The sequence below is a fragment of the Struthio camelus genome, chromosome 2 (assembly GCF_040807025.1).
Source record: "Struthio camelus isolate bStrCam1 chromosome 2, bStrCam1.hap1, whole genome shotgun sequence".
Taxonomy (NCBI): Eukaryota; Metazoa; Chordata; class Aves; order Struthioniformes; family Struthionidae; genus Struthio; species Struthio camelus.
In genome coordinates, this window is record NC_090943.1 from 126,481,337 (window position 1) to 126,507,714 (window position 26,378).

The 26,378-nt window shown below is 42.5% G+C and overlaps 1 protein-coding gene across 10 annotated transcripts in view; it reads left to right on the forward strand.

The window, feature by feature from the left end:
- Window positions 1-26,378, forward strand: part of TPD52 (tumor protein D52) — a 129,564-nt gene that overhangs the window by 8,079 nt on the left and 95,107 nt on the right. For 3 of the 10 annotated variants that reach the window (XM_068932451.1, XM_068932455.1, XM_068932460.1), the window contains exons 1-5: window positions 15,306-15,647; window positions 20,797-20,912; window positions 22,447-22,595; window positions 23,528-23,629; window positions 24,634-24,660. In XM_068932451.1, the coding sequence (XP_068788552.1) occupies window positions 15,524-15,647; window positions 20,797-20,912; window positions 22,447-22,595; window positions 23,528-23,629; window positions 24,634-24,660 (518 nt within the window). In that variant the 5' untranslated portion in view covers window positions 15,306-15,523. Of the gene's footprint in view, window positions 1-15,305; window positions 15,648-20,796; window positions 20,913-22,446; window positions 22,596-23,527; window positions 23,630-24,633; window positions 24,661-26,378 lie in introns of those variants that run through there. The other 7 variants (XM_068932457.1, XM_068932459.1, XM_068932461.1 and 4 more) reach the window with 3 other exon arrangements.

Here is a 26,378-nt window from a genome sequence, read left to right on the forward strand (position 1 = left end):
CTTGCTTTTTCTGGTCCCCTGTATTCTAGGGTGCTGATATAGCTTGTTTCCCTGCTTCCTCGTGCTGGTTCTTGTAAGAGGAGTTGTAGGAGGACGTAAAGCATCTTTAAAGATGCTTTCCTGCCTTCCCAGCAGGAAACGTATTCCTGACTCAGAAAAAAGGCTGAGGTGTGAAAGGGGTACGGCTTGCATTGGCTGGAGTGTATCTTGATGTCGAGTTGCTGCTTTGCTCTTTAGAAGCCAAATCCCTTCAGCAAAGCCCCAAAAGTGTTGCCTACATCTTGCAGTTTCCTCAGGAGCATCAAGAAGCAGGCTGAAAAAGGAAGTAGCAAAGATTCCCAAATGCCAAAGTAATCAGTCTTCTTAACTCCTCTGTGCACTTTGATCACTGTTTACAAAGCTTAGTTGATGTCTGAACACAGACAGGCATCAGTCAGCATGATTGGCTTAAACTGCTGCATGCTGTTTCCATGACGCCACTCAAATCTGTGCTAGGTAGTCCCTGAAGAGGCTCACTGAGCAGTCACAGCGCTCAGAGATGAGCATCAGAAGTAGTAACAGCCTGGTTGACAGAGGTGGAGAATAAGCCTTATGCAAGTATTGACATTCCTGTTGCCAGGTGTACCTCTGTCTTGGGGAAGAAAAACAAGCTTTTTTTTTTTTTTTATCAGAAAGTACTTTGCTTTGAACCTTGACTTCTTACGCGATCAGTCTCTCTGTGTGCTTCATCTCCTTGACCAGCCACTTGCAGTGTTGTATTCTCTTTGTATTATTATGCTCCAAAACCTTTTTTTAGGTGGGATTTGATTTTGAGTATAAGGATAGATCCCTTGATCTGCTATTTGAAAGCTTACCGTTCCCTGAAAGGAGGTACAGGCTCTGAGTCTTTTGTCTCAATCTCCGTATCCCTCATGCCACGCAGAATGCAGATGCCTTCTCTATTTCCTTTTTGTTCCTGTTGCATCCTGCTCTACGATGCTGGCCAAAGGATTTGATGTGTGGGAAATGGACTAGCAAGCGATATCTCTGTGGCTGACTTTCTTGTTTTAGCTTACTTTTCTCCCCACCTTCCAGTAGGGTGCAGGTTTCTTCATTTCTGGCTTGTGAAAATCACTTTGGATAGCACCAGGAGCCTAGAGCAAGGTGAATTCAGGGTAAAACTCATGTAGCCCGGGATAGGACCTAGGGTGTCTCTTGTGAGCTGAGGGAATGTTCCTCTACCAGGGCTGGTCCTGAGGCTGCAGCTGCAGGGAGTTCTTGTCTCTCTCTCGTTCTGTGATTGCTGCAGCACCTGCCAGATAGGTATTTGTTTTATCTTCTTCTCCTCCAGGGGTTTCTCTTCTAGCTTTTGACAACCCTTTATGCCCAGTACAGCAGGTATGTTAGTGATTCGTGGCACTGTAGCTAAGCAGTAGCTGGAGCGTGCCCCGGGGCCTGTCACCTCCTCCTGAGTCACTGGAAGGAGTGAGGAACACAAGTTATTACATCTCACCCAAAAGGGACAGCTGTCTTGACGTCTGATTAAGGCCAAATGACATATCTGAAGTGGCACGCTTGGAGTTGTGCTGCTGCTTGACACGGGCCGTCAGGAATTGCTGATCTTCCTGTTACGTAAGAGCAAGACTCATCATTAGTCAGGTCCAACTTCCTACTTCCCCAAACACTTTGACCCCCTGCACGCTATCCTCCCCGTCAACCCCTGCTCGGGGAGTGTGTGCAGGGCCACCGGGTGCCCAGGCTGCAGCTGGGGGCGGGGGGTCCATACCCCAGCCCTGGGTGTGAGGGGACCCCATGCCCAGGCTCCCTGGAACTTGGCTTCAGGTTTTTGTAGGTTGACTCTGAAATCCTGTACTGCAGCTGCCAGCTGGCTGCTACCGTCATGTAATTTGGGAGAAGGAGAAGACTGTAACTGTTTTTTTTCTCCAGTAAATCAGTCCTTAACTGTAATAAAGCTGTATTCTGGACACCTGCTTAGACCTCACCATCTGAAGACTCTGAGGAAGGAATAAGTAATCACTGTTCCCATTTACAATTATTATTTTCCTAGGAATCAGTCTTAAATACTAACTCTTTCTAAAAGTGCTGGAAAATGATGAGGTACAGTGGTGAGGTCTGTTTGTATCTTGTGAACTGTTATTTGAGCTTTATGTAATGATCTTGATGCTCTGCCAGGACTGCAGACTGGTCCGTGTAACGGTCCTTCCCGAGTTCGATGCCTTGCTAGAAAATTCATTAGTACTTTATTCAGTTCTGTAGAACAGGTGCAAGGACTAAGCAAGTAGTAGTGAACTTTATTTTAGAGTAAAATGCTATGACTGAATGTCTCTCCAAGAATAAGGCTTGGACTCCTCGACAAGAACAAGTCGTGCTTTCAGAATGAAGGCCCCATTTGTGTTAACCTGTACATACGTAGTCAGCAATGGCTTTTCTATTCTGGAGGAATCTCTGAGTATTTAGCGTCAGAAGCAGAGTTCAGGTTTGGAGTATATAGTCTCTAGCAGCTGATTCATTCAGAGCAAATTATCTGCTGCAAACGCATCCTTTGCCCAGTTCCAACAACCAGTGTTGCTGTTAATATTAAACTTGTTTAGCTGTGTTTCTTGTCAATGAAAAAACAACACAGATACTCAGTGAGCTTGTAGCAATTGCGAAAGAAAAACTGCTTGTATTGTGCAGTAATGCTGGTGCAGTAATGCACAAACTGCCTGCTTGATAGGGCAGTTAGACTGCATGGAAAGCCTCCTGTGAGGAATCCACACTTTCAAGACTAATACCTCTCTGGGTACGCTGCTTAAAACGTAGGCTACTGTGCTGCAAGTTGCAGGCACTGCTAAATGTATAGGTAGCTAGTGCAAATCATGGGCTCTGAAGAATTAGTTTCTGCATCTTTTTAAATAGTAGCAAATGCAAATTGGTGGAATGAATGTTCTGAAACTGAACGGTTTGAGTTGGCTTTCACGCTTGTCACTGAACAGATCTTTTTGGCATGAGACAGAGATTTTGGGAGATCACATAAGAAGAAAAGGGACTTGAGTGTGAGTGTAATTTGCAGAGCAACGTGTTGAATGCTTCCTGCAGTAGTCAATGGAGTATTTATTCTTGAAGTGAAAGGCAAGAAGAAAGAGGTTTGCTGGAGTAAACTTAGTCATTTTTCATTCCTTTTTAGCACACTGCCGTGTGCTTGTTTCTTGTTTACAACTGAAGAACAAGCTTCATCTTGACAGATCACAGAAACCTACTTCCTCCCATTCCCAATGAAAAAGTACTTTCCTATTCAAGACACTTTTGAGAAACTGTGCGTGGGGAGAACTACTACTAATTCGGGAAATATGGTATGGGAAGAGGGATATAGAAGTCAAAGGAAGACTTGAGCGTGTCATTCAGTGGAACTCATACAACTTTCTGAGCTCTTGGGGAGGGAGAACTGATAAATCAAGGGTAAAGCAACTGTCAAGTAAAATAACCACACTTTTGTAGTCTGTCTGTTTCAAGACCTTGACGCTAAATCCACCTAGAATTTCCCTTGGCTTGGGGAGGAGTTTGCTGGTAATATCACGCCCTTGGGATACTGCAGAGCCTATGAACGATGTCACCAGGGGCTTTATTTCTATTTCATGCAAGTTGGTGGCAGGAACGCTTCTGACAGGTGTCGTGGCTCTTTAATAATAAAGCTATGTCAGTGTTCAGTAGTCACAGTGCACCCTTGAGGATTGACATCTGTGAAAAAGCAGTATGCAAGTAAGTGCTTGGGCTGCTCCTTCTTCGACATCCTGATCCGGTTTTTATCTGGCAGCGTAGAGTGGAAAAACTGTGAATTGCATAATTAATAGCTATTAAAGCTCAATTATTCTGAGGAATTTCTGCCCTGGTGGCAGGGCTATGATGTGCCAAACCTGATGTAACGGTAACCTGCTGGGCATCAGCCGGACCACCTGCTTAAGTATAAAGGTTGAAAATTTTACTAGACTAATCCCTTACAGAGAATGGATCACTTGGACTGGAGCATGACCAGTCTTTAGAGTGCCTAAGAACTTTTTCTTTTGAGGTTTACGGTTGTTTCATTGGATGTGCGATGGCTGAGCTTGTGTGATAGGGAATGATGCTGAATTTGGACTTCAAAACACTGAAAAGCTTTACTCTCTAGGGCTTGCAGTCATTTTCACTTCTAGTTCAAATAGTGTGAGGTGGCAACTTGTAGAAGTGGTGCAGTGCAATTCTGGACCTACTGCTCACTAGGAGCAGTGGAGTGTGGGTTTTTGTTGTTGTTTTATTTTGTTTTTCCTTTAAATTCTCCCCTAAACTTTGAGTTGAAGCTTAATTTCGTTAGAAGACCCTTTGTTCACGCTCTTGCCCATTGAACTTCTTCCTGCCACCCCATGGTTTCCACCACATCACCTATTACCAGGCTCAGGAAAAATATCTGCCTAACTCTATTCATCTAGACATATCTTTCCAGCTGTTATCTGCTCTCTTATATTTCAGTGCAATTTAGTAAAATAAATGCTTGAACTTACTCTATTCATGTCTCTGAAATATAAATACGGAGTCTAGGGTTGAGCTTATCCAAGCATGCTGATGTTTGGAAAACTTACTTTTGTATGGGATGGGCTGGGACAGAACTAGATCATGCATAAATATATTGATACTGCATTGAAATCTTGAGGCTTGAGGTCAGTACCCTTGATCCGAAAGGGTTTCCTTTATTAGTCCTGAAAAAGCAAATATAGATTGTGTATAACGTCACCCACAGGTGAAAAGTGATGTCTTCTGTCCAAAGTCAAATTTGACTGAAGGGGGTGTTCTCAGGCTCTTCTCAGACCTGGAAATCCTTACAAGCTAAAACTTTGGGAGAAATTGTCTTTGGACAAGCTTCCTTGACCTTTTTCTTCACCACCTTCCACTTTTGGAGTGATTAGGACTTTATGATTGTCTGTTGATTCATGTGACAGCAGTATCTCTGTAGGCTAACCATTTCATTTAATTTACTATCCTAGTCTGACTTGGAATAAGAGCAAATGTCTCTTAACAAGATTTACTCAGCTCAAGCAGCATTAAAAGTCATTCAAGGACAAATCAATCAGGTAAAATCTCAAAGTCCTTATTAATATAATGGGAATTTCAGTGATGATGTTGCTTTAAAGGAAGGTGCATTAACTGCATTATGTAAAAATAAAACATTCAATGCAGTTGTCTCGTTAGTGGATTGCTCCTGGTTTATTCCATGTACACTTGCAGGATTCTCCTTCCTGCCTCTTCAGTGAGATTAAGAGCAGTGCAGAAAGATTCAAGCCATGCATCTAGCATGTGACCAATTTGCAGCCATGGCAGAATGTGATTTCGAGGTCACTTTGTCAGTAACAGCCTTTGGTCCATCTTAGCTTGAAACCATAGGAACAGTTTGTGCCGCTCATCTGGTTATGCTGTATGGCAAGTAACAGCCAAACTCCACCTGGAATGGGACGATTCAAGTGTCACATTGAGGCCGTCACATGGATGACTGGCAAAATCCTGAACTTCTACAGGAATAGGTAATGTGTCTTACCTGATGCTGCAGAGAGAACAGCACAGCTCCTCTGTCTGTTTTCAGATGAGAGATGCCTGATAACGGAGAGCTGCTGCCTCGGTAGTACTGCTGGGGAGTTGTGCAGCAGTACAGAGATGCTACTGGCAATCTGTTGGTGTGATATTAATATAAATGTTAGGTCTTATCTTCTGAAGTATAGGTGGGCTGACCTAAAATCTGCCCTGTGTGGGTAGGAAATATAGATGAATAATAGCATACACCACAGAGATCGAGTGCTCGCTGCATCCTTCTCCAGCTGAATTTAACTAGATGTAAACCATGAACTCAGCATAAAGTTGTGATGCTCAAACTGCCTGAAAGCGTATTTATTAACACACACGTCTTCTGTGGGCTCTTTTGATTGCATAAACTATGCAGCTGGCTTGATGTCTATTGCCTGCTTTAAAGTACCTTAGAGGAAGGCTTATTCCCTGAAGGGTTTGTGGCAAAAAGCATTACTAGTGTAAAGATGCAACTCGACTGGTTGATGAAGAGGATCGTGAGACCTGGTGCAGATTCTTACGGCCCCAGAGATTGCTGGGCGTACGTGGGTGGATATTAGCTGTGCCAATGTAATTCCACTGCTGGGTAGGTAGGGTTTTACAACCTCATGGACGTTTTCACACTGTCCCCGCAAATAAACGAGCAAACATGTTAATAGGATTTCTGTGTAGCATGCTACTTGCAGTTGCTTGTGTTGTAGCAATTATACTTTATTAACAATTATGCAATTAAAAAAAAAAAAAAACAGACAGACTTCACTTATTTGCCAGCACTTGTCTAAATCTGGAGCTTGGTTGGTCAAGGCCTGAGAGGGGAGGAGAAAATAAGTTGTATTGATTTGCTGGTTGCCAGCTTAGCTTAGCTGGCAAACGTGTTGAATTACTGAGCAAGAAACTTATCTGTGTAGTGGATAATTGAATCAGGAGCCAGACTACAGCAAGCATTCGGCTTAACCATGCAATAAATAACTTCTGTGTAGAAGTTTTGGCAAAAACTATACACTTTTACATTTTTGTAGTCGCCGAGAGCATGCTGTGACTTCAGAAATCAGAAAGGGGTATGCCTCTCAAGAAGAACTACTTCAAAGTAACTAGTGTCCCAAATACTTGAGCGTATGAGAGGTTGTACAGTAAGGGCTGGGTTTAGCTGTAAGTTTTCAAATTTATTCCTGTGTTTTCATAATGTTCAACATAATATAGTGCAACATAACATTTCTTTCAGGAAGAAAAGAGTAAATTAGAAGCCTGGCTCTTGCATTTGTAGTTTACTGAAATGAAAATTGTGCTACAGGTAGCAAATGATTTTGAGTTATTCTGGAAGATACATAGGTGAGGGTTTTAGTTTTGTTTCTTTGATGCCCTCATAGAGGGCTCTTTAATCAAGTGTTAAGGAACTATCTTGCAAAAATATGTTATGTGTAATAGCTAGTATCAAGTACCTTCATTTAACTTCTAATATTTTGTTAGAATCTGTTTTGAGCCAGCTGATCCTGTGAGCCTAGAGGAAGACAGGGTAGCCCAGTGAGGGGATTAGGCAGAAAAAAATGCAAGTTATTCAAACAAGCTGGCATGAAGTTGACTGCCAGGCTTCTGTGTGGATGCTACTGAACAGTGTGTTTTATGTTTAACAACAAGTCAAATCGATGCTTCCAAGAAGTCCTATCAAATCCGTAGTGAGGTAGCCAGGTCTGGAGGTATCTGGATGCTACTTGCATTTAAAAAATCACGTGGGACCTTAGGAGAGCACAGGCAGGAAGCTCTGTTTCCTTCGTTAGCGTTAGGGATGTTCTGACGTGGAACAAAGTCAACAGGAGAAGATCATTTTGGCAGGACAGCGCTTTCTATGCCTTCTCTTTCGATGGTAACCTTGGTGTCTCTAACAAATTGCACTTCAGTTGGCGTCGTATCTTTAGAGGGAGCCCGCCCGCTTATTGCTGTGTGCTGGCTGCTCCTAGGAGACCTGCACTAGAACGCTAGAAGAGTTGCTGGGAGAAGCTGACAGTGAGAACTAGGTAAAGCTGTTGGAAGAATAAAGGAAGCTGCAGTGGGCTGAGTGAAGAATAAGGAGGAGAGAGTTGAGGAGACTGAGAAGGGAATTCAGAGGCTTAACTTCAGCCTAGTTTCCTTAGGCTCTGTTTAATCAATAGAGTAAGGAGTAAGAGAAAGGCTCCTGCTATAGAGAGAGCATAAGATAACAAGCATAGTGACGCACATACCTGATTTGAACACTCCAAGCTTTCCTGCGTATACAGGAGTAGACTCTTCCTACTAAAGAGTTGTACATTTATTTGCAATCTGGGAAGGGAATTGTGTTTGGGCTGGGGAAGGGCGTTCAGGAATTAGTGAATGGCTTTCTAAAACACGTTTGCCAAGAGCTACTTCTGCTAAAGGTCTGAAATTACGTGTTGGGCCCAAGAAAGTGCTCACTCCTAATCTCTTGAACACAATATAAGCCGGTCCCTTTTATGCAAATACAGGTCTCTTGCCAGAATCTGGCACAACCGGACTGGTCAGCTACCTTTACAGTGGACGCCTAACTGAAATCAAAATAGTCTCTGCTGCTATACGTGCTCTTACCTTGCTTGTCAGCCGTCATAATACCCTAATACACACATCTCTACAGTGCAAGTGCTAGGTTTACCGTGAAGTGTCTGTCCATACCTCAGTTGAGAAAGTATGGAATAAAATTGAGCTTTTTTTCTGTCATCTGGTAGGTATTTGCAAATCCAATTTAGAAGAGCAAGGGCTTGCCACACTCTTCCCCCAGGTTAGAGCACCGGGACTTCTTGTGTTCCTGGACAGTGTCTCCAGCACTGCCGTTTTAATGACCTTGAGAGCTATGAGTAAGCAGACTGAGTTCATACAGCTGTCCTCATAATCTACATGATAATGCTTCCAAACAAATTGCTAGCTACTAAAGTACAGCATGCGCCTCAAAAATGCACTCATCGAAATATCATCGTGGTTATCATGTTCTGAAAGCTCACTAGACTATATATGCCCCAGCTACTTCCATGGTCAGCTGTACGAGGTAACTGCCCAGTTACTTCACTACCTGAACAATAAAAAAGGGAGTGAGGGATCCCACCAGGCAGGATCTCTACTTTTATGTCTGAGTTGTGGAGTTTGTGCGGCTTCGGAAATGAGCCTCAAAACTGAGCAACTCACTTGTTGCTGTGCTTGCAAAGAATTTTGAAATTCTTATCCTAAGCCCCATTCTGTCAAACTGTGCGCTGCTTGGTTGCTTACCTCCTTTTCATATTACTACCTGTTATGTCTTTTGTAGTAAGTGGTGTAAATTCTGTGCAGGGCTAAAACCAGACACAGACTAGGTAATTACATGGTGGCAGCTAGTCTGCACCACCAAACACTCTTTCAGTGTTGAGGTGTCATTAATAAGGTATTGCTAAGACTACAAAGAATGCTTTTCTTTGGTGATTATCCTTTCAAATAGCATAGCGCACGACTGAAACTAATTTGTGATCAAATCTAGTTTGTTCTTAAAATGTCCAGTATCAGTTTCATGGTGCGATCTGATAGTGTGGAGTTGGAATTGTGGGCTCTTCTGGAGTTATTTTTCAGAAATGAAGTCTCTTGCATGTAGCATTGAAAGAAGTAGATTTGCTTTCGGAGCGCAAAAGATGAGAGCTGTCTTCTGAGAGAACTTGGGAGTCTTTCCAATCAAATTCACTCTAGTAAAGCTTTTAATTAGTTTTGCAAGGTTACGTGCTCAAACTTTGCTTAAAAAGATTCCATTCTGTCTTCTCTTCCTAATCTTTTCCAGCTTTCTAGCTGCAGCTTAGCGTTATTTCTGTAGCGTCTTTGACTGCTTCAGTCCCCTAATTGGGGGGCAGAATCTCTCTAGAGAATGGCAGCGTAACTGGCATAAGTAGCTGAAGTCAAATAACTAAATTCAAATTCCTGTAAAACTTACCTGCCAGCTCTTTCACTCTGGAGGTATGTTAATCTTATTTAGAAATGTTTTTCTCTGTTCGTACAGTTTGCCCTGACTTTTCCAAAGCGTATGCAACACACTACCTGATCACTGATTCTGAGGTACTGCATTCCTTTGGCCTGGACTGTTACTGTAGGCTGGAAAGATTTTTCACCCGTTATTGTTGGAATGGGCAAATGTGACTGTTTTCATATCTGAGATGCAAAACTTCCTGTAGGCAGCATCCCTGCCATGTGGTAAAAATCTTGTGAATGTTAGAGGAGCTGTCTTTAAAAGATAGTGGAGAACCTGCGCAAGTGCAGAGACTTCTATTTGAGATACCTGGGTTAGGAGTATTGTGGTGTCAACTTGTCTAGCAGCAAAATAGCTGGAGTGTGGATCTGCTCCTTCACAATCTAGATCTGAGGAGATTTGTCTGAGTTTATAATTGGATTGTGAGAAAGGAAGGAGGAGAGAAGAGAACTGCTCCCTTCGCTAAGGCATGTGTGAGCTGTCTGAAATTTTACATCCTCAGACCTGGTGTAAGAAAAGAGCAGCACTAGTACTAGCAATCTAGTATTCCTTAACACTTGAATGCTTTCATGTTGTAGGATGATGCATTACATGCTGGGAGAAGACTGAGAAACTCTAACAAGATTTTTTTTAGTAGGTGTAAGTAAACACAAAATTTAGTCATAAGAAAATGTTGGAGAAGATACTTCTATACAAACAGCCATACGGACAATGCTGTTATGTAATGGAGAGCTGGTCCAGAAAAAGCATGCGAGGAGGCTGAAATAATGAGATTAATATGGTGGTATTGAATTGGGCTCTGCTAGAGGACAGCAAATGCCAAAGTCTGCTGACCATTACTAATAGGGCTGCAGAAGCCCGTACTCCTACTATTCAACAACTGCTAGAGCTGCGCAGCTCCGTTTGTGTCATGAACAAATGGTGGGGGCTGAAAGAGAGCTATCAGCTGTTAAAGGGAGGGGGGAGTGCGTGACATAAACTGGAATATGAATGCGCTAATTAAAGCTTAGTGTCTGGGTGTCGGTCCTGTTCCTTCATGGTATCCTTCTGGATTAAATCAATGCCGGTTTTAAGGCGTTGAAGCAGGTGACGAAAGCCTTCGCTCATCTATAAACTGTTAAGAGCTCGAAGATCAAATTGATACTATAGAACCTAGATTGGCTTAAGATGCTTAAGTGGCTTTATAGCCCTTAAAATGACTTACGCATTATGAAACTCAGTTGGAGTGGGGACAGGCGCCTGACCCCAGCTGCCTGGGAAAGACGGCTGTGGGGGGAAGATGTGGCCGGAAACTTTTACCCTGATGGCTGTTTTGTGGAAGGGCTCCCGTTGATCTTGCCTGTCACCTGACTACAGAAGCAGCCGAGCAAATTCAAACCAGTTACAACCTGAGGAGGAAGTTGCATCTCGGCCATCGTCCTTGGAATAGGAGGCTGAGTCTTGTTGCCGTGCCAGGGGTGGGGGTGGAAGCGAGCTGCTCCTCCTCCTTTTTGACAGTTTTTTTCCCCCCCCCCCAAACTCCCCGCCTCATCCCCATCGTCTTCTGCTTGCTGAACTAAGCGCTGAAGTCGTGAAGTCAGGCCTTGCCCTGGATATGTGCACTGGTACATGAGTTTGGCATTTCTGTGCTTAAAACATGACACAAACACAGGGCATCCAAGATGATGAAGGCACCTCTGTGGCAGGAGATACCTAATATGATGAGGTATGGATTTGGTTGATTGCTTACTTAAGTGGCTTTATCCAAAGTAGATCCAAAGTTTGGATCTTGTCCTAGGGTAGTCTCTGCTTTCTTCTAATTCGGAAGCATTTTTAATTTTTAACTCTCTGAATGAAACACTTCTGAATATATGGCTTAGTTTCTTCAAAGTCTAAAGATAGTCTGATTTTATTCTAGCTGGGTTTTTTTAGGGAAAGAGGAATAAAACACTTTTGTATACAAATAAACCATTCCTTTTCTGCAGGACCTCAACACGCATGAAAAGCATGTGATAGCCTTGCAGAGAACAATGTCTTATCCTTGCTTAGCCACCAACAAGATAGAAGTGCTTTAAATGCCATTGCCTTAATTTAAATTGCTCTTAGTTAGCCTCAGGCTACTGTTGGAACTATAGTACTAGGTAGGAGCTGGTTATCTGAAGAAAGAACACAGTGTGTGACACTAGGCAGGCAAAGATCTGGTTAACAGTGTTTGTTCAATTTGAACAGCTTTTCTAGCTATGCAGAAAGTTCCCTCCCTTATGATTCATGACAGGCACAATCTGTGCTAATGAAATACTTACCTGGGAAAGCTAAGAACGTGCTCCCCAACCTTAGCAGAGGGGATTACATTATGATTAACGGTAAGAATTGTGGTAATGCTTTGAGGCTTGCTGAACCTTTGAGCCACTTTGTGACATTCATTTGAACTTGTCAGTAATTGGTTCAGTCATCCTTAACAGAAGTAATCTACCTTCATGCCAGTCTTTCAAACACCAGCTTCTAAAATGGTGCAGATGACTACGTGTCAAACTCTTAGTTATTCTGACCTGTTAAGGACAAATGAGGACTAGCTCTGGAACAGCAGAGGCTTATGCAGCACAATTTTCAGTTTTAATCTCTCATGTAGTGATCAAAAGCCCACTGCTACCTGTCTCTGGAGCAAGTAAGTCCCAGTCTTGGGCTTCATGATCTCTTGAGGTACTGGCTTGCTGCTGATAACCTGCAGTAATAGTCGAAATAACAGCTGTAAGAAGTAGGCTTCATATGCAGGGCAAAGACCAAAGATGCTCAAGCATTTAGAATAACTCAGTCAAATAATAGAAGTCTGAGCTGAAGCTTCAGCTATAAATGTTGGTATTGCAGCAGAAAAGCAAGGTATATCTAATGGGGAGTGGTTTAACAGCTTCAGTTCCATCTGGAGCCAGTTGTATGTGCTCGGAATTACCGTGAAGGGTGGGGAGAGACAAAGGCTATTCAGTGGGCTATTTTGGTCATGGGAGGGCCCTGCTTTAGAAAGGTCTCATGATAGGGTTGTTTGTAAAACTTAAAGCTTGATTCCTGCCATTATCTAGCAGCGTTCAGACTGTGGGGAATGAATAAACTCGTCAAAAGGCTTGGGGGGGGGGGGGGGCGCAGAACAAAACCTTTCCTTGCTTTTGATTCCTTGTGGTTACTATCTTTTTTTCTCCCTCCTGCACCCCAATCTCACTTTGCTTCCTCAGGAGCATTACTTTAATTTTGAAGGTCCCCTGGGGAGAAGTTCGTTTCTCCTCCTCAATTCACCAAAGCAATAGCTAACAGGATCTGTCTTACCTCAGACTATCTTTAGGAAGTACAGGGAAGAATTGCACTTGGAGGGTGCAACTGGAGAAGAAGCAGATGAAATGACTGCTGTGGCTGGCAGTGAAGTATTTGTCTTCCCTGAAGTGGATGACTTCGGAATGATAGGCAACCTGCAGCATTTTTTTTGGAAGGATAGGCTACAGTCCTGCACTGTGCAGATATATGCTTCTCTTTATGATGTGTTTTTCATATGGAGGCTTAGATTTGTATTCCAGCAGACCTTCCCTGTAAAGTTGACTTTTGTTCAAGTAGGAAGGTATTATCCCATACCTGTCTCAGCCTACATAGAAGATACGTTGGAGAGTTAGGCCCAAACACACTTCTGTCTGTGGCCATAACAGGCCAGGTCAGTGTTTCACCCGTAAGCAATGTGTTTGGTCTTAGACTGGCAGCCTAGATGTCTCTAGGGACCTGAAACCGACTTTTGCACAGTAAAGATATAGGAAGAATACCAGATTCTTGGAACAGAAGGTATGGTGCAAAACTGAATGCAGGAAGTTTCCTGTAAATAACTGGAATGTAAATCCTGACTCCAGAAAACGCCGTGGCCCAGGATAGGGTATTCCTGATCATTAGCAGTCATCAGTGAATCTTCCTAAGATGTTCTTTTTCCTTTAATCGATATTTCTGATTGTTGTAATGTGTCAGCATTGAGCTCTGTTACTTTTCACAGCCCTAGAGGGTCTCTGAAGGTATGAAGTGGGAGACTCGCTTTATCAGATGATACTCTCACCAGCTTTGGTCTCTTTTTCTGTGTCAGGAGAGTGGTAGTAGAAAATATTCGGCTTTTCTAGTAGGCTACATCTAGTAGTTTGTCACCTTGTCTAATCCATTTAGTGCAATTACTGTCTGAGCCTACAGAAGGTAGTCCATGCCTCTTGAGTTACATGAGGGAAGGCTGCAAAACAAAATCAGTAGCTATTCATATTATCGTGCTTGGTTGATAGAGAGCATTGGCAGTATATTACTCCAGCTGTGTTAGTTTTCTGATGTTTCTGGGTGCTTCCAGTAGAATGGGTGACCAAAACTTTAACCTTTATGAGGTGAACTTTGTGATATTTCTGGCAGATTTCACAGCTACATGTCGGAAATACAGAAGGGCATTGTATTTTCTTCCTTTGAGTGGGTTTGGATTATAGCGGAGAACTCTATTTGAAGTTTCTGCGCCCTCATTATTTTTATGAACCCGCAGGTAATCTGCACCAGAAGCCAATGTAGGTTTGCAGTCTGAAGGAGCTGCTCCTCCATTAGCCTGAAGGTCTGTTCGTGCCCACGCTGACTCCAGTGGAAAGGGGAATTTAAAACTTCAGAAACAGAACAGTTTCTTCCAGTATCCCTAAGGAACACAGTGCCCTGGCTTCACTTGGGTGTGCTGCAAGGCTGCTTCACCTCTGCGGCTTGGAGCAGGGGGTGGCTTAATGACTAATTACCATCAGCTCTCTCTTCAAACTTCCCTTTTATGATGAAGGAAAAGATTAACTCCCATTTGATGGTGCTCTTTTGTGTGCAGGATGCAGCTGAAGAACCCAGGTGAAGGTGTGGAGCTGGTAGAGTTTAGGAAATCATCACTTAGCTGTAAAGGTGATCTGCCTTGTTAGTAAACTTGATTTTTTTTTCTGGTGAAAGAAGATGACCTTGAAAGGAAAAAAAAATGTAGTGAAGCACTGCAGAACTGGGCTGAGTGTCTCCTTTAGGTAAGAAGCATTTCAGCTTCCCAGGCTCTCTGTTGGGCTAAATCTTAAACCCATAGCGTGAAGTCAGATGGCTTGTGTAAGTTGATCTCTCTTCCTAAGAGGTGTGTCAAAACATAAATGCATTTCATCAGGAATACACATTCAGGTGTTACTGGTTCCTGGCTCCAAGGGACTGTGGTTGAAGCACCAAAGACATAGGACTGTTTAATATTTCTTCTTCCTAAAAAAAGCCTCATACTCCGATATGTTTGGACGCATGGGTCAATATCATAATGCACACTAGCACTTTTTTGGAAAACCCCCCCCAAAAAACTATTGGTAGTATTTATAGTGTAGCCTTCAGAGCTGAGTGCTGCTTTGTCGTATTCTGGGGTAACATTACGGTGTGATATTTGGCTAGCAGAGGCTGGATTCTGGCTAGGGGTTACTACACTGGTAGAAACAGTAGAGCTGCACACTCTGATTTTTCCATTAATCAGAGGAAAAAGTCCTACACAGATGGTGTATAGGATAGATTATGGCTAGTAATCCTTTTGTGTCCTAGAAGATTAAGGATATCCTGGTGTAGCTGCAGTCAGCTGACCTTTTTTTTTATTTAAATGATTGAAAATTCTTGATGTAATTCTGCGGAGGACAAAGACTCTTCTGGAAGCCTATGAGCAGCGTACTGTGAATGTTTGTTAAAGGAACGGTCTGTTTAGGTCCAGCCCCAGTTATAAATTTACAGGAACTCAACCTTGTGCCGTGTAAAGAGCAAACGGTGACAACATGGTGAAGAAATTACTTGCCAGATGGCTCTGTCAAGCCTAAGAGAAGCATAAAATTCAGCAAAACACAGCGAGCGTCATGTGAAGAGACGGAGGATTTGTGCGCGCTGCCGTGGGGATTGCTGTGCGAAGGAGGCCCCTGCCGAGAGCCGAGATGAATCCTTCCCTGGAGGAAGAGCGTGGCCGTGCCTTCTGAATTTGCTGGGATGGATCTCTATGAGGATTACAAATCGCCATTTGATTTCAATTCTGGAGTGAACAGAAGCTATCTTTACCTGTCACCCAGTATAAACATTTCTCCACCTGGATCACCGGTGCTGAAGAGCTCTGGTAACTTCCTGATAACTTTCTTTTTAAAAACATCCCCGTGGAGAGTTTAATGGCTGGTGTCTGTGAAAAGGAGCTCCTCAAATGAGGAAGCTGTATGATTTGGCTGAAGCACGGGTGCAAATGAAGATAGAAGGTGGCCTGCTGTTAACTCGGGTAGTTTAATAGATGTAGTGTGCCATGGAGGTAATATCTCCGGTGATACAAATTTCCCCGCTTTACCTGATTTCTTATTTCTTAACTCGGGAGAAAGGCTCTTTGTGGAAGACAGCGCGAGCAGAAAAAACCAGGAAGAAGTTCTGCACGATTGAGATAATTGGCCTAGTTTGACTCTTAGCTTTTTTCCTGAGGTTGGAATTACATACTTTAAAATATATAGAGCTCTGAAATTATACTAATATCTGTGGTTGCCTTAGTATTAAAAATATCACTGATTAACAAAATTACCCTTAAAACCTTCACTCAGTTCCACCTAGCGTGTGAAAGGCTGTAAATCTTAGGGCTGTAGATGTGTGCCCCTGAGGCTCGGCCGCACTAGTTTCTACTAGATAAGCTGCTGGACAAAACAGCTATTTTTTACCACATCTTTCCTTTCCATGCTAATGGACGTTATCTTCCTCGATAGGACTGAACGTAACACTTCCTGGAACCTGATTCTCCAGAGTAATTAAAAAATAGAGAAAGCGTAGCCCTGCCTCGGGTGTAACAAAGCAAAACTGAGCTGCAGAGGTGTTGCCTCTTCTGTGGGCTTGTGCCGTGAAATCTTAATGAGACCACGCATCCCCTGGGCAAGCCCTGCAGGAGCTAAAGCTGCTCCGTGAACTAAATGGCCTCCACGGAGCAGTGCTCAAGTCAGCTTTCCCTCAAATTCCTGTGTCGCCCTCCTCTTCTAGAGGGGGAGAAGCAGCTCTTTGCGTCTAATAGCAGTGCATCAGGCGCTTTAAATGATTATATGATCCCTGCGTTTGGGAGAAGCCGAAGAACTTTCTTCCCCAAGCTGAAGAAATACTTGTTTGGCTCCGGCTTTTTCACTTGGATAAATGGGAAGCACTTAAATTTGTTCTTATATATTGGAGAATAAGTATGCTCTGTAGTGCTGACGCTCCCGTGATTGCTTAAGTGTTGGAATGATCTTAAAAACTTGTAACAGCTTGTTCTTTTGAACTCTAGCAAGCACCTTTTTTCTGTAGTTTTGCCAACTGTACGTTGATTGCCGAAATGTTTATTCTGTCTGACGCAGAATATGTCTGTCTAAAGCTTTATGAACACTATGAACTCCGTCCAAACGCTGCTCATCTAAAATGACGAGTACTTCCTTGAATGACTGAAGTTTCTTGCTAGTCTTTGAATTCAGGCCAGAAAAAATGGTAGGAACTTCAGGTCAAAATAGAGCATGAGTTTGGGTTGAGGGGGGGAAAAACACCTCCCCAAAAAGCAAAAACCCCAAACCAACCAACCAAACCCAAAGCACATTCTAGACCAGAAAACGTGAGTGTAAGTTGAATGGCTCTAATACTTTGCCTACCGTAACAGGCTGATGGGGTTTAAAATTCTGTTTCCCTGGCAGTTCATGAATGCGTTTTTCAGAGTACTAATCAACTGAATTCTCGGTGGCTTTACTTGGGTCATTTCAGTAGATCTAACAAAGGGATGGGATAGAGTATGTCAGTCCTAGTACAAACACCTAGAAACTGACCTTAAAACTAGGTAAGACGATAATAGTATTCCCAATATTGGAGGTCCCTCTGTGGAATTTTCACTGCATTTAAGACACTTGAAGTGCTAACGCTGAACTTGGTTACAGCAATCAGAATACCAAAATACTAAATTAAGCGATTTGCTAGTCAAAATGTGAGAGAAATAATGCAATGAAAGGTAACAGATTGGAACCCAATATTAAGAGTTCTGCAGGTGAAGAGAGAAGAGCACAAGTGACGAATGCTCTTTGATAACAGATTGAGCTGAAGTATTTCCGTTTACTGGCTGGCTGCATTTTGCCTGGTTTCTTGCCCCCCACACCATAAACATCCAAGGTGCGCTGTGCGCCTTTCCAGAGGAAGCTGGCGTAAAGCCAGGATTTCGTTGTCTGTCAGTACTAGTTCCTGTGGTGAATCTGGGTTGCAGCCAAGCTGCCGCAGAGTTTTTGCAGGCTGTCCGTCTAGGCAGCTGCTCCTTCATCAGGCTGGGTAGCTCTTGCTTCCTAGTTGAAAGAGTGCAGGTGCACTCTTGTGTCCTGCAAGTGTTGAAGTAAACTGAGACAAACTGAAGTTAAGCAAGGAGAGGGGATGTGAGGCAAAGTGCCAGAATCAAGGCGAATGGAGGGTGTTGGATACTAAAAAGGGAACTAAAGTAATAAACTGCGGAGGGGAAGGCAAGAGGAGGGGAAGGCTTAGGGAGATGTACAAGGTGGGGCATGGAGGACTCTGAATAGCAGAGATTTCCTTCTTACCAGATGTAGAAATAGGAAGGGAAGAGGAGGTGTTTCCCTAGCTGCTTAGTTTTGAATCTTAAGTTCAGTGTAGGCAGCAAGCAGCACAAACTCCCTTAAAACACTAGTTTTCCAAAAATAAGATGCAAATAGAAATAGAACTCAAAACCCAAATAGAAACAAATAATATGGGAGACCATCCAGCATGTTTTCCTACTGCTGAATTCACTTGATCTATTTTCGGTGAGATAATCCAGGTGACTCTTCATAACCAGACTGAGCAGACAAACACAGGCAGTTCCATCTGAACATGAGAAAAACTTGTTTACTGTGAGGGTGACAGAGCACTGGAACAGGTTGCCCAGAGAGGTTGTGGACTCTCCTTCCCTGGAGATATTCAAAACCTGCCTGGATGTGATCCTGGGAAATATGCTCTAGAGGACCCTGCGTGAGCAGGGAGGTTGGACTAGATGATCTCCAGAGGTCCCTTCCAACCTCAGCCATTCTGTGTGATTCTGATTCTGTGTGACTTTCAGCAGGATGTGCTAGAGCTCGATAGTCCTGTGATCTTTGGTACTTGCAAACTTTCTGGAAACGCTTTTGAAATGGTGAGTTCTGTAGTCCCTGAGGGCTTGCAGAGTTAGAACGAGGTCAACGTTCAGAAAGAGGTTCCCGTACCAGAGCTTGTAGAGTGTGGGGGAAAGATGCAATTGGAATTGTTGCCGTTTTCCTTCAGTTAGGCATACATAATTAACAGCACAAACAGCAAGTTAAGGAAACAGAAAGGCATTTTTGACAGCTTGTTGTTAAGAAAAGGGAATATGCTAATGGGATATGTAAATAAAGTTTGTAGGATGTGGGCAGTAATCCTTTTGTGTTCAGTGCTGTAGTGCTATGCTTGGTTTGGGCATTAAACTTAAAACGTTCTTTTCTCCCTAGATTTCTATCAGAAAAGTGTGGCAGGAGACCTATAGAAACTACGTTATGTTAGTCTAGAAGACAGACACAAATCTCTGGAAAAATGTAGTACAGACTCCATAAATAAAAGTTTGCGAAATGAGGTTTAAGTTATTTTCTATTTCTATACCCTTGCTTATCAGTGTACTCCATGGCTACCTTAACCCTTACAAATGTTCTGTCCACGTAGCAGTGTGCTCCTTATAGAGGACAAGTATTCTGGTTACAAATACAGACAGAAAACACACTGTTAGGGAAAGAATTTGTGGAATCAAGCTTTCCTTGAATCAGGGAAAAAGGGCTCTCCTTTGTCAGGCTTGTCAGCTGCTAGGAGCATGGTTCATAGAATACATACAGCTAATTTTGGACAGGCAAAATCTTTTTTTTGCCCCCCCCCCCCCTCAACTTTTCAGTTGATTGTATTGTAGCTGTTTGATATCAAGTCTAACAATGAAATTGTAGTGGTGGTCTCGTTGCTTGTTAATGAGTTGTCTGATTCTCGGACAAAATGGTATTACGCAGTGCCAGCAAAAGCTGCTGCGATGAGGATGGAATGTTTTCTGGTTAATTGTTATCGTGACCAGTCAGGGTACGTTACTTAATGTGTCCTCATTTTGTCTGAATAAGTGTATTTCTAACTATATGAAGGGACAGAAAAAATGGTTGTCCTCGTGTTACACCTGAAACACTTCAATGCCAGCCTGTTGTTAACCGAATAACTAGCTAATAGCTGGAAAAGATCCACACATAACTCTTTTCCACTTCCGGTTTATTATTTATTTACACAAAGCTCTACCTCATTCCTGGTTTGTTTAACTATTTATTTATTTTTACATACAGACCCCTCTCCTTTCAAATAAATGAAAAAACCCTTGGTTTGTTCTCTTCTATTTTAAGTTTTTTTTGGTACTAATTGTAATTGTAAAGCAACATGCAGCAATTTTACTTCTTGAATAGTCTGTTAGTTTGGGGTTTCCAGAACCTTTCCAGTATCCAGTCTTCCTGCAAATTAGCATATTTGCAAATTAGCGTAGGTTTCTTTTATTCTGGCAAACTCCATGTTTAAGTTTCAGCTTCAGAGATTCAAAATGGGAACTCTTTTGCTGGAAAATCTGTTCACTGCATTAAAAGGTGTTTAAAATGGAACTGCCTTAATGTCGAGGAGGAAGGCGGCGGCTTACCTCTAGCTCGGCAGCACCTGCGCTTTGCTAGTTGCAATGGTCCCAGTTACAGGGGACGCAGAGGTTGAGCCAGGACATGTGGGTGCGTTTATGCTTGCAGCGTAACCCCTTTCTCGGCTAGTAGTACGTTGAGTACAGGCATTTTTCTCTGACCCGAAGAGCAGTGAAGGAGGGAGCCTTCTGTGCTGATCTGGAGTGCCCCTGACGCTGCCAGAGTTTCACGCTGCGTGAGTGAGATAGAGCAGTAAGTGCAGAAATTGCCTGTGAACCACTGGTTGAGAGATGGTGCTCCATAACCCTGGTTTCTACCAAGGCAGTGGACCACGTTGTTCTCAGCATGTTTGTTTCCAGTTCCCTTCTTTAGTCAAAGTTGAGATCACACTGAGCTTTAAAGCAACTCGCTAGAAGAAAGTCTGGAAGGCCTTCTGGTTTCCTGCGCACCGAAGTGCTTGGGGACCATGACTTCGGTGTCCTCCTACCTGTTTCACTTGTGCACTGGAACAAACAGGATCTATGTTAACATCTAGCTGGTGTCTGTTTGGCAAACACATGATGACGTGATCTTTAATGGTTTATTTACCTCAAGGACTGCTGCAAACTGACTCTATACCTGAGGTTGGGGAGGATGCTGCTGCTACAGTTAGTATGTCGGAAACGCTGTCAGAAGAAGAACAGGACGAACTAAGGAAAGAACTTGCTAAGGTAAATCTGCTACTCTCTTGCAAATAGTTTTCAAATAGGCCTTGAGAAGGAAAATCTGGGGTAATGCTGTTACTGAAATGACTGAACACAGAGTTCATGCTTTGCATATTCGTTCGGAGAGTGTCTAAAGCTCGGTACAGCACTCCCGTGTAGTGGGGAGGGAAATGGAAGGTGTCCAGAAGAGAACGTCCAGTTCTCCCTACGGGAACTGAAGCTAGAGAAGTACTTAGCGCACAGAACTCGAACCAAAACATGTACACGTCTAACCCTTTTTTCTCTCACGTGAGAAGGGGGTAAATAAGCTGTCAAAGAGCAGGAGGCTAGAAGCTGAAACCAAGTATTTTCTCAACTGGTGTGGAGTGACTGAACCTGTTATTGGCATGAAGGGCACTCTGCAATAATATATGTGTGCTGCCTTGCTAACGGTTAACCATGTAACTATTCTTATCCATAATTCATAGTAGCAAAAAAATTTTTAACTTTGAAGAATGCTGCTTTAACTTGCTCTTAAAAGAAGAGCCAAATGATCAAACCTGGTACATGCGTTTCAAAAGTTGATGAACTCGAGCTGCTTTGAGTGGCCAGGCTTTTTTCCTTTGTAGCTCTGTGAGAATTTAGGACCCTAAAGGATATACAAGACAGAACTTGTGTCTAAGATTGGTGTTTCAAGGTTAGCTGTGAAATACCAGCATAGCTATTTAATGCAGTGTTGGTTTTAGTCCTGAGGATTATTTCATGCCAAACTCATCAGTTGAAGATGACAGGGGAAGTCTGATCCTGCTAAGGTACATCGCGCTGGACTTCAAACTGGGGCATCAAAAATAAAGGTGCATTGAAGATACTGTTTTTCCCACAAATGAGTTTAAATGAATGGTCAGCCTGCCATCCTAAAAATGGTGGTCCAGTCTGGATGAGGAAGTAGGGTTGGTGCCCTTTGCCTTCATACATGTGGCCTTAGTGCCTCTATCACATCTACACGGGCCACAAAACGGCACTGTAAGGCTAGGGAAGGCGTTGCCGTGGGTGGATCCAGCCTAAAGTTTCTGGGATAAGCCACAAAAGAACCTTTCTGTTTGAGCAAGGAGACAAAACTTGTGCATGGAAGAGATATGCTCTGAGCTTCCTGGTACTGTTTTAACTCTGTATCTCTTCTGACCTGAAAGAAAAATATAGGCTTGAGGATGGTCTCAGGTGTGACTGATCTTTGAACTTCACATTGGTTAATGCTATCAAAAAGTAACTACCCTGTCTGGTCTAGACAACTACTTTTGTCTCTAACTGTCCTGTCTTTTAGAGCTACCAATTTCCTTTTGCATATTCCAATAACAGGAATAGCTGCAAGTGTATTTCTTTCTGACTGCCTGGCTTTTGTTGTAGAGGACATTGGATTTCCCTTTCGGAATTTTGAAGTAACTGAAGAAACGTTAGAAACATGTCAGCTTCTCCGTGACTGATGCTTAGTAGATGCTTTTCATAAATACATAGTTAAATGGCTGCTTAGATCACGCTTCTATCATCAACTCTGCTGCCACAGGTAGAAGAGGAAATCCAGACACTCTCACAAGTGCTAGCTGCCAAAGAGAAGCATCTAGCAGAAATCAAGAGGAAGCTGGGAATTAACTCACTGCAGGAACTAAAGCAGAACATCACCAAAGGCTGGCAAGATGTCACATCAACGACAGCGTATGTACCAGTTCATGATGGTCTGTCTCAGCTGTTGAGGTGAAAGCTGTGTAGTTCTTGTGTCACGTCTAAACCTGCTGTTCTTGTGGAACTAGATGACAATAGGTGATACAAAGTTAAGCTCCGCTCAAACTTACTTGGAAAAATCATTGTAGCCTTCTTCCAAGAAGACTACTATTAACCATGTCATCTCGTGCAAAATAAGAATGAGCTACTATAATACAGGAGAGTCTAATACACTTCTTGCCTGCCAGAACAAAGTACTAATGAAGTAGTGCTCAGAGTGTCCTAAATCCAACAATCCCTTCTCTTCCAAACTGAAAAATTGTGGTAAACTCAGCTCATGTAGGAAGAACATGAAGTTGTAGTTAATATTCTTGCCAAATAAAACCGTTAACTTAAAGACAGGACTGAACTGCCTCTTACTGCAATTAATGACTTTTAAAGACTGAAAGAAGATGTACCTCTTACTAGGAAAACTGTTACGGCAAAGTTTATTGACCAAACTGTTCTGTATAAGATTTCAGATATTTGACACAAAAACATAAACCTCTGCTCTTTTTTCCTGTGTGTGTATAGCTAAGGTGTTTCTATTTATTTATAATTTTAAAAAGTCCTACAATAGCAGGGGTTGCAGGCACCAATGATTTGCAGGTAAATAAACTACCAGTGACATTAGAGCATTTTTGCTTACAGTTGCTTTGGGGGTGGAGTGGTACTTGAATGTCAGTGAATTTGATCTGAAATTTGAGGTGGCAGAGATGCTGTAGCCGAAAGGGACTGCAAGGATTGAATCTAATCTCTTTTGTAGCTTGTTCAGTCCCCATCAAATTTGAAGTGTATCTCTGGGTTTGATACAAATTTAAGTATACTAAAAGGTTCCTTATGTGTTCTACTAAGATAAGTATAAACTTAATTTTGTTTGAACACAGATACAAGAAAACATCAGAAACCCTGTCTCAGGCTGGTCAGAAGGCCTCTGCTGCCTTTTCGTCCGTTGGTTCAGTCATAACCAAGAAGTTTGAAGATGTGAGGTAGGTTTCTTTAGCTTTTCCCAAGTAGTTGCGTTTTTGATTTTTAAATAGCTAATCACTGAAATAAGCCCATGCTGTTAACGTACCTAGCTTTTTACAAGTTAATCTATCAGGAAGCCTCAGCATCTGTTTTAGGAGTGCTGAATGACTTGCTGCAAAACGTGCTTGTGCCTCCTCACTCACGCAGAAGCGCTGAGTGGTGTGTATTTTACCACGTGCAAGAGAAACAACGTGTGCTATTTCCTCCAGGGCTACTCTGCTTGGTCTTGTGGTAGCATTGCAGGTGGCAATGTCTTTGCCTGTACTTGTATATAGCAGCATCATTTCTCTTCTCTGGCTTTCTCAGTCTTTGGAATGCTACACTTAAACTTTGAACATTTTTAGACTTTTTTTTTTTAGTGTGTCCTGTATAGTGTGTTTGGATTCCTTAAGTCATGTTTGTTTCTTTTTAAACTGTTCTACCTCATAGAAATGGCTTGATTTTATTACCTTTTTAATAGAATATTGACGCTTGTTAGTTCTTAAGTATTAGCATACAAAAATTAGTTTGACCTTCTGTGTCAAATGACGCAGCCCTTCATGCAAAGTAGGCAAGTTTGGTGGACATTTTTAACACTGTATGTGTTATGAGCTTCATGAAAAGTCTTCCTGAGTGCAATTCATTCATATGCTTAATTTACATTTTTTTACTTGATTATATAAGTCTTACTTTTGGAACGTATAAAACCGCTCATCTCTGGTTACAACTTAGCATGAAGAGTGGATCAAATTTATATTTTTCAATTATTGGACAAATAAAAATCATACGTGATAAGGGAATATTGTATTGGAAAAGAATGTAGTAAAATCAGCCCTCTGTTTGAAAGTGCTGCCATTAACCTCTTTTTTGCTTTTCTCAGTCTAATGAGAAAACACTTTGAGGTGTAGCTACACAGTTAAATACTTTGCTTTAGATTTATCAGAACTTCCTTTCTCTCTTTAATGCTTACTCTGGCATTGTGCAGACTGCAAGCATTTTCACATTCCTTTAGGTAAGGTGGGCACAAGAACTGTTATTAAAACAAAGCATGTAGTCAGACTGTCTCCATTAAAATCTTAATATGACTTTTGTCTGTAAAAGTAACTTCTCCAGCATTGGGAAATGTAAAACTGTAGCTCTTTTAATGTCAGGGAAGATATTTCTTCATGTTCACTTAGTAAGTATCCCAGAACATGAAGTCTTAAGAATACATAATCAGTGACGTGCACTCCTGCTCTCTCTGTTTTGCTCGCCCGCGCATGCGTGCTTTCGTTCTGTTTCTTGCTCACGCATGCTCGCTCTCTTTGTATGTTTTTTTCTTTTTTTTTTCCTTCCCCCCTTCCCTCTGCCTTTCTCTCTCATAAGAAAGGAAGCTGTTAAAATGGTAGAGACAGGACACAGTTTTGAGGTCAATGGCATGCAGAATTCCTTCTTTTCTTTGTCTGTACAGTGTTTGTGCCTTGATAGAATAGCAACTTCCCCTCTTGGTGTCTATTACAGCAGTTGTTTAGCACTGTGGCTCTGATCTAAATTAATAGAGTCTACATGCAAAATAGTTTATGCATTTTCTGTTCGTAGTTTGTCCCGTGAAATTGTCCTTATCTTTGAACGATGACTTTAGCACCTCCAGATACTGAATAGTTCAGTTACCTTGGCAGCCCTGGCCTTTTATCTACTTACTTTAAGCAAATATTCAGTGTAAAGATTTCAGTAGTTAACTGTGACGGCATGTAAGTCGGAGCTTATGGTATTAATGCTGCAAGTTGAAAGTTGATGGCTGTAAAGGAGCAATGACTTGCGCTTAAAGGATAATATGCCTAACAAATGCATGTGTGTATAAAGGGAGCGTGAATAAAGGAAGTACAATCTGAATTCAGACCGACTTTGCAAAAAGTACCCAAATTACTCTTAATGTTGCCATGGGGGTCAACAGGCATCAGAAGAGCTGCATTTAATATGGAGTGCTCCATTTCTAATACCTTCTCCTATCTCTGTCCTATCACTGTAACTTGATGTCATCCCATTCTGCGTGGCCAATGTGAAACTGTCTGAAGTTGGCTTTCCTCTAGCTGCTTGCTCAGAGTTAAGCAGAATGAAAGATGACAGAATCATAAAATAGCTAAGGTCAGAATGATCCTCTGGAGGTCATCCAGTTCAGCCTCCTACTCAGAGGTCTAACTAGATCAGGTTGTTCAGGACCTTGTCCATTTAAGTTATGAGTCTCTCCAACTATGGAGATTCTGTAATCTATCTGGGTGACCTATTCAAATGTCGGACAATCCTCCTGTGACTTTTTTTCTTATTTAATTGAAATTTCCTGGGTAGCAACTCCTATTCATTGCCTCCCGTCCTATCTTTGTGCACCTCTGAGAAGAGTCTGGCTGCATCTTCCTTGTATCCCCCCAGTAAGTAGCTAAAGGCAGCAGTAAAGTGTTTAAGGATGTCGGTACTGGGCTCCTAGAACATCAGCTAAGAGCTTTAGTCCTGTAGGCAGAGTCTGGGCAGCATAGGATGGTATCAGAATTCTGGCTCTGTGCTGAGCAGAAATTCTGCGAAGTGAGCACAGTTTGCTCAAGTACAGGAATAGTAGCCTGTCTAAAATGACCTCCCCTTTGTCATCAGCATGACAGAGGGAGACCAGAAGATGTCTCTGTTCCTTTAGGATGCAGAGAACAACTGCTCCCTTAGCAGGAGCACCTTTCTTCCTTAAGGCTATGGTGTTTCCCCCAC